The 11270-nt window shown below is 43.2% G+C and overlaps 1 protein-coding gene across 1 annotated transcript; it reads left to right on the top strand.

Annotated features, from left to right (window-relative positions):
- Positions 1–797: 797 nt before the first annotated feature.
- On the top strand, positions 798–7416 carry MMP7 (matrix metallopeptidase 7). Its single transcript, XM_024215666.1, has 7 exons — positions 798–905; positions 2928–3151; positions 3255–3403; positions 6032–6157; positions 6591–6763; positions 6970–7138; positions 7394–7416. Exons 1-7 carry the CDS (start codon positions 798–800, stop codon positions 7414–7416), a joined length of 972 nt encoding a protein of 323 aa, XP_024071434.1.
- Positions 7417–11270: the final 3854 nt, after the last annotated feature.

Below are 11270 nucleotides of genomic sequence, written 5' to 3'. Positions count from 1 at the left end.
TCACATGCATACCATAGGATAGTTCTAGCCCCTTTATTTTATACCTAATAATCCATTATAGAGATTGACTCATCGGAGCCTATCAGATTTGAAGTAAAAAATATTGAGATGCCCAATAACCTTCCTACATATAGAAGGGGCCAGATTCTGATCTCAATTAAATCTGGAGAAACTTCACTAACTTCAGTAAATTTACTCTGGATTTTCAATAACTTCGAGGTAACTGATATCAGAATTTGGGCCAGAAAGCTTAAACAGAAACTTTTACAGTGGCAGGTATCACAAAGTATGTAGTTTTAAGTGATTTCACTCACACGGCACTAACACTCATTTAGTCACGTCCTCCGCAGTCAATCAATACATGCAGAGTATCAAGCCAGAAGAGTGTTGAAATGTGTGTTAATGGCACCAAGGAAATTTTGGGAAGCTGAGATTGTACAGTAAGCATATTTATTGACTGAGGTTAAGAAAGCTAATTTCCCTGTGCCTCTGTGGTTTTAGCACCTGAATCGCATGAACGGGGAGATAAAGAAAGTTGGCTGCCTGCTCTGTCAGTGTGACATCAGCTGTGCTATCAACAAAAAGATTTAGTTAATGTTTCTTCATTTACATTTTGGAATAAAGACACCTTAGAAGTGTTACCGCAAATAACAAAACCACAGAGGAAGCCTAAAAATGACTCACGCAATCTATTACCACACACAGCAGTAAGGGCCTATATAAGCATTATAGCTGTGATCATTAGACACAGAAGACCTCAGATTTTCTCTTTTTAGCAGAGATCATTTGATAACACTATGAGATACATCCTACTCTGTGCTGCACTGTTCCTGCCTGAAAGGCTTGCTGTCCCAGTTCAGTTTAAGCCAGAGCCATGGAGCTCCGGAGACCTGAAGCGTATACAGGTATGTCACGAATGGGGCTGTAAGGGTGAACTGTGAATATGCTGCTTTTCCATTTTAAGTCTATGTCCTAATTATTATATTTCTTTCTAGAGAGCATTTCACATCATTTTATTTTTACCTTGGTGTTATGTAGTTGTTACAAGTCAGTTCACAAAAACGAGAAGGCATAAAGTGAAAATTTTGAAAGCGCCTAAGTGAAATTGCAAAAGTGAATTAGGGCCAGGTATTAAAGATATTTAGGTACCTAAAGATATGGACCGGCATCTAGTGGGACTTTCAAAGGAGCTTATAATAATTATATATATATGAAATAAATTCCAAGAAAATGGAGTCTCTAAAACCAATGGGCCAAATTAAGGATTAATTTGATGTACGTGTGAGTGTGTATTATATATATATATAATATTCCAGTAAGATAAAAATAATATGTTAATAATGATGGACTAACTATTTTAGATGCATCTAACCATAGTTGTATCCAGTGCTCACATTTCTTTGAGAAGAGGCAAGACTAATTATATACACCACACTGGTTGGACTATTCGCTAGATTCTAATGCTCAGTGAACTCCCATTAAAATGGGAGGAGGGCTAGCTCAGTGGTTTGAGGGATAGCTCAGTGGTTTGAGCATTGGCCTGCTAAACCCAGGGTTGTGAGTTCAATCCTTGAGGGGGCCACTTAGGGGTTTGGGGCAAAATCAGTACTTGGTCCTGCTAGTGAAGGCAGGGGGCTGGACTCAATGACTTTTCAAGGTCCCTTCCAGTTCTAGGAGATAGGATATCTCCATTTAAATAAATAAACAGGACCACTTGCTTCAGTGTCTTGCTATTATTGGACAAGGCTTTCTCTGTATATTTTAATCTGTATTGTGGAGAGATGGCAGGCTGTTTCATAGCACTTGAAAGTGGTAGACTGAAGTGTGAAAAAAAGATGTTATAATTATCCATGATTAGAGTATAAAGTAACACCACCACCACCACCACAAATAAAAAGTTGGGGGAGTTTTAGGAGAGGTGATTTCATCTTATTGTGGAGTAAAACCTATGTTAAAAAATATCCTCAAGGAGTCCACAGTTCTCACAAACCCTCTCCTTCTGGTAAGACCCATCATATAAAAAGGTACAGGATGATTTCACAGTAATGTTTATCAAAAATTGTCACAATGAATGATGATTTATTATTATTTTTATTAAGTACAAACAATATGATCCTTTGGTCCTACCCTCCACCTCCTGTTACTCTATCTATTTTCAAGCCAAAAATACTGCTTGGTTACAGATAATTTTCTGGGAAGTCCATATATCCCAGGTCAAGCCTGTAGAGCCCTATTTTTTTTTATTAAAACTCTCCTTCTTTGCACATTACTGATTGATAGTCTAATTGTTCCTTTTTAAGAAGTTCATTGAGATCCTAGTTGCAAATGACATCTTATGATGTTCATTTGAGTAATTGCTTATGCATGAACCTTTCCAGGCCTAAGAACCTAGGCACCCACTTCTCATTTACACCAATGCCTTTTTACACCACTTTGTAGTGTAAAGGGATCTGAAAATGGGTATAAATTTACACTCATTTTAATGTCCCTTTACACTGCCAGTCTGGTATTATGAAAGGTCCTTAGTGTAAATGAGAATCAGACCCTCTGGACATTTACAAATAATATTATAACCAATACCTGCACAGAACCCCTTCATGTATTTCATAAGAGAAAACAGAATAGAGCCCTGAAGCATCTGGATGTGAAGTAAGGTTAAGTACACAATTCTCAAAGGAGAAAGGTAGTGAATATTTTAGCACCAATCTACATTTTTATTTTGTTCACATATATTGGAAAAGTGCCCTCATATCTGTCTACATTGTTTCCCTGTTATGACAGATCATGGTGGGTTTCTAGGGGTGCAGTAGTGTAAGTATACCCAAGGATCATCTGGGTCTTATACTTGCTGACAAGTTGATTCTTAAAGGTATAAGAAAACACAACTGGAGATACATCCTGAGTCTAATGTTTCTTTTTATTTTCAGAATTACCTTGACAGGTTCTTTCCATCCCTTAATAAAGAAGGTGACCGTACCTTAGAAGAGAAAATTAAAGAGATGCAGAAATTTTTCCACCTGACTGTAACAGGAAAATTTAATTCAGAAACGGAGGAAATGATGGATCAGCCAAGGTGTGGCATCCCCGATGTATTAGATTACAGCACATTTCCAGGAAATCCAAGATGGAGGAAGAATTTGTTGACTTACAGGTTGGTTATATTTCACTTTTTGTGTATTTTGTTTTCTTTTAATGATGCCATATCATTCCACACCTTAAAATGACAATATTTTATTTTCTTGTGTTGCCAAAAGGATCCTTAACTATACACCTGATCTGCCTCGTTTTATGGTGGAGGAAGCAATCGAAAAGGCTTTTAAGGTGTGGAGTGACGTGACTCCACTGAAGTTTCAAAAAGTTGCCAGGAGAGAAGCAGATATCCTGATTCGTTTTGCGCATGGTGGTGAGGCTGCTGCTGAATTTTTAAGAATCCATGAATTACATTTTATTTAAAGCTGAAGCTATGCTTTGAAAGCTTATATGTTTTCATAGCCAAAGATTGAAGAGAGAACAAATATTTTCATTCTGAGTTTATCCAATTTTTATCTTGTTCTGCAAGATAAAATATACAGTCAGTATAGCTATCAGGAGGTAGCCGTGTTAGTCTGTATCCACAAAAATAACAAGGAGTCCGGTGGCACCTTAAAAATTAACGGATTTATTTGGGCATAAGCTTTCGTGGGTAAAAAAACCTCACTTCTTCAGAGTGACGTGTTTTACCCATGAAAGCTTATGCCCAAATAAATCGGTCAGTATTGCTGCCTCTCAAGGGAGGCATTGAGTTTATATATAACATTGATAACAAATATAAAATATTAGATAATATTTGATATCAATGTTAACTAATCAACCATCACAAAAATCCGTTGGGAGTAAACAGTAAAATTAGGAAAATAATATCTACTTACTTGATTGTAAACATACTCCTCTGCCATGAACATTACTCCTATTTGTGAGCAAGCAAGGATTCTGCATGCCTGTGTGGGGTTTAAACACCTTGGTCACATGCCTCATTGTAAAACAGAAACACATTTTTTGCCTCTATAGAGCCAAACACAAACAGAGCAGGACTTCTTTCCACTGTAGTCCAAAGCAAAGCCATAGGGTGTGGCTTGTTTTAGCCATGCTCAAAGCATAGGTCTAAAGAGTGTCTCACTTCCAAGAAGTCTGAAAGCGGGAGAACGAATGCACACGCACACAAACACGCATGCACCCTGGTTCCCCTCTCAGTGCTAGTCCTCCTTTTAGGCCTTGTCTACACTAGGTACTTGCTTTGGTAGAGCTATGTCCCTCAGTGGTGTGAGAGGCAGCTATTCTGACCATTGTAGACCAGTGCTAGGTTAACAGGAGAATTCTCCTATTGAACTAGCTACCGCTAGAGCCCTGCGCAGATACAAATTTATATCCGTGGATATAAATCGGTATCCGCGGAACTGCAGGGCTCTCCCGGGAACCACAGCGGTGAAAGGAGCAGTACATGGGGCTGCCGGTCCCAGGAGCCAGCGCCCTGCATCAGCAGCTCCTCCATTGTGGCTGTACTGCCCCCAGCCCTGCCTCTGTCCCTTCCACGCCGCTGTCTGTGTCTCCTGTCTGGGGGTGTGCGTGCCACTTGAACACAAGAGTGCAACCAGCTGCTGGTGCCTGGTGCCCAACCCAGTGGGTGGGGCAGGGGTGGTACAATTGCGCCGGAGGACCTACCAGCGTGAGGCGCTGTATCCTGGGAATGGCAGCCCCACGTTCTGCTCCTTTCGCCACTGCAGTTCCCAGGAGTGCCCTGCAGTTCTGTGGATAACGATTTATATCTGTGGATAGCCGCATCAGCAGATATACATTTGTATCCGTGCAGGGCTCTAGCTACTGCCGCTTGGGGAGGCAGAGTACCTACACTGATGGAAGAACCTCTTCCATCAGCGTAGGTAGTGTCTACATTGAAGCGCTCCAGTAGTGCAGCTGCAGCATTCTAAGTGTAGCCAATCCCTTAGAGATTCATCCCCAAACATCCAATAACACAATAATCTTATAGTGTCTTCCGGGTGATGAATTTTTCACAACTATCCTGCAAATCCTTGCACTTCAGCAAGAAATTGTAGCCCTTCTTATAGGCAGAGGAGGAGAGTCAACCTTTTCCAGCCAACCTCTGGATGAGGGTCTGGACATCCCACACACTGTTATAGAAGAATCTAACAGAAGATACCAGTGTACCAAGTGAGGTCCTCAATTTTTCAGAGCTGTGGTTACTGATAACATTCACTTGATGTATTATAAGTGGTGCAGATGGCATTATCTATAGTTATCATTGCCCGATACTGTCCATTATAGGACCTTCAGATGCTTATAACTTTGCAAAACTTAAGCCATTCAGACATTTTCTTGCTGGGTGTCAGCCTCCGGCTGAACATTTTTGTAAAGTTTCGATAAGATGATTCAGCCATTTCTGAGAACATGCCCTCAATAACACAGAGGTCCTGTGGGGAAAATATAATATGCGATCATGTAATTAAAAACTGTACCATAATGCATACACACACAGGAGCCGAATTCATTGCATAGGCAATCTTAAGTATGGCATTTCCTACCTTCTGAGTGCTTGACTTTGCAACATTACCATTATTTTAGGCCTGGTCTACACTAACCCCTCAATTTGAACTAAGGTACGCAACTTCAGCTACGTGAATAACGTAGCTGAAGTCGACATACCTTAGTTCGAACTTACCGCGGTCCAGACGCGGCAGGCAGGCTCCCCCGTCGACTCCGCGTACTCCTCGCGCCGAGCAGGATTACCGGAGTGGACGGCGAGCACTTCTGGGTTCGATTTATCGCGTCCAGACAAGACGCGATAAATCGAACCCAGAAGTTCAATTGTCTGCCGCCGAACCAGCGCAGTAAGTATAGACAAGCCCTTAGTGTCATTTTTAATGTAATGTAATCTACAATTAATAAAAGCAAACTCTAAACTTCAAGATGTGGAATTCAATGTTTAAAATGCATCATTCTGTCAATTGATGACACATTCATTTCTTTTCACATGCAGAACATGGTGACAGAGCCCCCTTTGATGGAAGAGGGGGAATACTGGCCCATGCCTTTGCACCTGGCTCAGGGTTAGGAGGAGATGCTCACTTTGATGAGGGTGAGAAGTGGTCACAAGATCATATAGGTAAAGTATTCCATGTACCCGTCACAATAATTTCAGCTCCTTCTAAACAAAACCCTGGTGTTTGCAACATACTTACATTTACCTCCCATAATAGGCATATAGGGCCTGAGGAGCTCAAAGCATTTTACAAAGGTGGGCAAGCAATATTATCCTCTTTTTATAGATGAGGCACAGAAGGTTTAAGTGATTTGCTCATGGTCAAAAGATGAGTCGGGAATAGATTTCAGGTTTCCTGACTCCCATTCCTGGGCTCTGCAATATTCTTCCTAAAACATGTGGACATACATATTGTAATTAAATGGGAGAGCAGGTAAAAATAAATTAAACTTATTGGATTTCATCACAATGGAAAGAAAGATGCAAATTCCCCTGGTTGTAATGCTCTTTTCCATTATATGTTAACAATTTTTTTCCTCTTTTTTCTATATTTTAGGAACAAATTTGTTCCTTGTTGCTGCACATGAATTTGGTCATTCTCTGGGACTTGGTCATTCAAATGTTCAAGGTGCTCTGATGTACCCTATCTATCGCTACTGGGACCCAGACACCTTCAGCCTTCCAGCTGATGACAGACAAGGAATTCAGAAATTATACGGTAATTTTAGTGTAAGATGTTAATTTTGATATAAAAAATGACCAACAAAGGGACAGATTTTGCCACACTTTACACTGAGAAGTACCTTACTCAGCAAACAGCCCCATTGATTTGAATGGCCTACTCTCAGAGTAAGGTACTATGCAACATAAGGGTATCAAAATTTAGACCAAGACAACATAGTTCACTTTATACCTCCCGCCTACCCTTTCTGGAGTTTGAGAGCAACGTCTCCATATTGCAACAAAAGCTAGTAGAGTTGGAGATCCTGGCAGACTATGTGTTCCCAGCACACCAGTACCTTGCAGAAATCAATGAGGATGACATTCTGCTAACCATCTACTACTGGGTAGTACCTTGCTCTGCCGAAAAGGCCATTGAAATCAGTAGGACTACTTGCTGAATGAGAGATTGCTCAATGTAAGTATGGCAGAATCTGGCCCTCACTTCACTGCTCATGGAGTCAGGTACTACTCACTGTGAGTTACAGTGGCAAAACTGCACCCTAAACCAATGAGAAAATCTTGCCTGCGGCACTTGTGTGGACATTCCCTTCTATGGGACACTTCACAAAGTGTATATTTCTCTATATTTTGTCTCTTAAACAAATATCTTAATGTTTCCATATTTCTATTCCACAGGCCGCAAAAGTGAAAACTTCTAAAGAACCATGGTGTATTTAAAAAGAATGAAGAATTCACACCAGAAATGTTTCGTTTTATTTCTTCAGTGAATTAAAATTGCAAATGTTTGAAGAGCAATTTCTGCTCCTATACATTTACTGAGATTTGAAAACCTCTTTAAATTTATTCAGTAGTGTCTGTGAAAATAAAAATTCTCCCAGCACTATTCTGCCTCCTGCATTCCTGTCTGTCCTAATCTCTGGTGGGTTGCATTTCACTGATGGGTTCAGTGACTCCTGTATGTACAATACATATACACAGGACAAAATTCTCAGTTGGGTGCTTGAAATGCATCTAACTCCATGGTTTAGGCTCCTTGTTCCCAGCCCACTCTCTTCTCCCTGTCCCTGCCCTGTCCCTTCCCCCTCCCTGCCCTGTTCATACCCAGACTCAGAGTACCCTCCATAGGGCCCAGCAGAAGGATGTAAGATGATGCAGTGTACACAACCAATCCCCACTTCAGCACCAGAAGGGTTGGATCCCCACACAGAGGGTCTCTCCCTCTGCACCCAAATCCCATGGAGCTCTAAGAGGCCAGTTCTGTTTAAGTACTTAGGGGATATGACCTCACTCACTGCAGAACTTGAATGCTTCTCAGGTATTTAAATATGGAGATCACAATTATGGTACCCCACCACTCTTCATTTTTATCCACTCCTTAATCAGGCAGGCTCCTGTTGAAGTCAGGACAAGATAAAAAAAGAGTAAGGGCCTCAGGAAATAGCCTATGGCAGCAATCCCAAATGTTTGAAACCTGAGCCACCCTTCAGGAAAAGGAAAGTAATCACACATTGTGACACAGAGGCCCTGTCATGAGACTGGGTCATAGGCAGTCAGGCCTAGTGCTTGGAGCAGGAGTCAGACCTAGTCAGAGTCCAAATGCCAGAGCCCAAGGTCAAGGCAGAGTCAGAGCCAGGGATCAGAGCCAAAGGTCAGAACTGAAGGCAGAGTCCAAATGCCATCGCCAAGGGTTGAGTCAGAACCAGGGCTGAGCATCAGAACCGGATTCCCTGGAGTCAGGGAAGGCAGGAGCAGGGCTGGGACAGGACAGGAACAAGGCCGGGTGCAGGGCAGGGTCTAGCTTGGAGCAATGGCAAAGCAAGTCAGGAGCATGGCTTGGAGTGAGGCGAGCACAGGGAGGCACAGAATCTGTGGGCATGTACATTGATCCTCTATAGCTGCTGGGCTTAAAAGCAAGCCACCTGACTGCTTTAGCCAATCAGGTGGTTCTGCTGTGCTCATTGGCTGCCTGGTGACCAGGCAGGCACAGCTGCAGGTCCTGACTTCTAACAGACCCATTGGTGCCAGCTGACAAAGGTTTCACTACTGTATGTCACCAACGCCTATCAGGCCTGACAAGCTCACTACACCTAACACGCTGCTTTCATGTCCCACAAGGGACATGTGACGTGTCTAATAAAAGCTTACGTCATACTGATCCTCCTAATTGTTGTAAGATGTATGTACAGATGAAATTTAAGGCAGTACGTATATGTACTGAAAATATGTCTTTGACAACCCTGCCTGGGCCACAGTCTCTAACAGGTATTGCCACACAAAGGGATGTGGATTCACCTATCTACTTAGATTCACATGTAAAAGAAGCTTTGTAAGCCCACACAATGAAAGACTCCACATGCAAAACAGACAACAGGAGTAAGTGAAGATAGCTTGGAGCCAGTACTCCAGGAAAGGATCCACGGGGGTCATCCTGACTCTGAGGACAAAATCAATGGAGGCAAAAATCACCTTGTTTATCCTCCCCTGCATGATGCAAAAAGTCTTTTTCCTTCCTCATGAAAGTTGGATCCCAGGCATGTTGGTTAATGATGCTGGGAGATTGCTTTAGGTGAGAAACTGCTGTAATCATTGATTTTAACCTGTTAATGTTACATTTAGACTCTAAGAAGCATGTTATGATTTTCATTTTATAGGTAACCAGTTCTGTTTCCATTATTCTGACTCAGTATCTCTTAAATCTTTGATAAAATAAATATAGGATTATTCCACTATACATATATCTCAGTGCTGTGATGTTATAAAAGATCTGATCCTGAGTTGTACCAATCAAGCTGTTTGTATTCTGTTCCCTTGGGGACAGCTAACCTGGTAATTTCTGTGAGTGTCCTGTGACAGGAACCTGATGCTACAGGGGAAGACTTTCAGAGGGACTTGGGGGCTGTGGTGCACCTATTGTTACTGTGCAAGGCAAAGTAAAGGCTGGTAGAGCCATCCTACCAATCTCCTCAGGGCTAACAGACTGGTGGTGTTAGAGAGAGAAAGCATGAGAAAATCTTCCTCTCGTTGGATGGGTAACAAGAGCCCTGGGCACCCCAAGAAAGCTACACACATACCCCTGTAACCTACTTTCCCTCCTCCAGGTGCTTCTTAATCTTAGCCAAACGCTCAAATATGTTCAGACCATGTTCAAATATGTTAAGATCTGTTATAAAGAGGACCCTGATCAACTGTTCTCCGCGTGCACTGAAAGTAGAAGTAGGAATCAGCTTGATCTGCAGCAAGGGAGATTTAGGTTAGATATTAGGAAAAACTTTCTAACTAACTATAAAGATAGTTAAGCTCTGGAATAGGCTTCAAAGGGAGGTTGTGGAATCCCTATCATTGGAGGTTTTTAAGAACCCATTAGACAAACAGCTGTCAGGGACAGTCTAGGTATAGTGCTGGACTAGATGATCTTTTTAGGTCCCTTCCAGCCCTACATTTCTATGATTCTCTAAACTGTGGAATTCAATTGGTGAGCGCCACAGTGAACTGACCCTCCAGCCTTCACCCAGCTCTAGTCCAATGTGAATTATTAACAAAATGAGCTGGTCCCTGATACAGAGAAGTCTCAAGACCAGTGAGCACAGCAGGACAGTCATTCCCTTGTAGTGCAGTGGGGGAAGTTAGGGAATCCAATAGTTCTTCTTCGAGTGCTTGCTCATATCGATTCCAATTAGGTGTGTGCGCGCCGCATGCACGATCGTCGGAAGATTTTTACCCTAGCAACTCTCGGTGGGTCGGCTGAGACGCCCCCTGGAGTGGCGCCCTTATGGCGCCGGATATATGCCCCTGCCGACCCAGCGCCCCCTCAGTTCCTTCTTACCGCCCGTGACGGTCGTTGGAACTGTGGAGAGCGGCATAGGTGACCTCCACATCCCTAGCTTACTCGTTGTATTATAGATAGTTTTTTAGTGTAGTCTACCAGTTTTGTAAGTTTAGAGTAATTCTTATTGAGTTTTGTAGATATAGTGTATATAAGTTGAGGAAACGGGGTTTATCCCCATTCCTCCGCCCGGTACCAGGGCTCATGCCCAAGTCTCCGGGTTTCAAACCTTGCTCGGCCTGTCTCAAGCCGATGCCTATTGGAGATCCCCACGACTCCTGTTTGAAGTGCCTGGGGGAATCTCATCAGCCTGATAAGTGCCACATTTGCAAGGCTTTCAAGCCTCGGACAAAAAAGGAGCAGGACTTCCATCTAAAACAGCTCCTGATGGAGGCGGCACTTAGTCCAGTGCCCTCGGCACCGCGCGCAGACCAGGAACCGTCGGTCCGAAGCGCGCCTCCGGCACCGGAGCGACCCAGCACCAGCAAGGTCCCTCGGCACCGGACGTCTCTGGCACCGGTACAGACGCGGCACCGCTCGCTGTCCCCACGGCCCAAGAAGCAGCACAAACCACCTGCTGCTCCTTCGCAGTTGCAAGCACCGCCTGCGGCCTCAGTGGAGCAGCATGCCGTGCCGGACCATATGAAGGCGCCAACTCTGGCACCGTCGATTCCGGCGCCCCAAGCGCCATTGAGTCCGGTGCAGATAAGCTCCCCGGTGCACACCGTG

Source organism: Terrapene carolina, unplaced genomic scaffold (genome assembly GCF_002925995.2).
Source record: "Terrapene carolina triunguis isolate 2854851 unplaced genomic scaffold, T_m_triunguis-2.0 Scaffold97, whole genome shotgun sequence".
NCBI lineage: Eukaryota > Metazoa > Chordata > Testudines > Emydidae > Terrapene > Terrapene triunguis.
This window is presented reverse-complemented; position numbering and strand designations above follow the sequence as displayed.

Bases quoted from the DNA above. Each gene is read 5' to 3' on its own strand.
- MMP7 (XM_024215666.1), top strand. From the start codon at position 798: ATGAGATACATCCTACTCTGTGCTGCACTGTTCCTGCCTGAAAGGCTT. The intron at 3,152-3,254 runs GTTGGTTATATT...TGTTGCCAAAAG, and splicing joins AAGAATTTGTTGACTTACAG to GATCCTTAACTATACACCTG. The intron at 6,158-6,590 runs GTAAAGTATTCC...TCTATATTTTAG, and splicing joins GTGGTCACAAGATCATATAG to GAACAAATTTGTTCCTTGTT.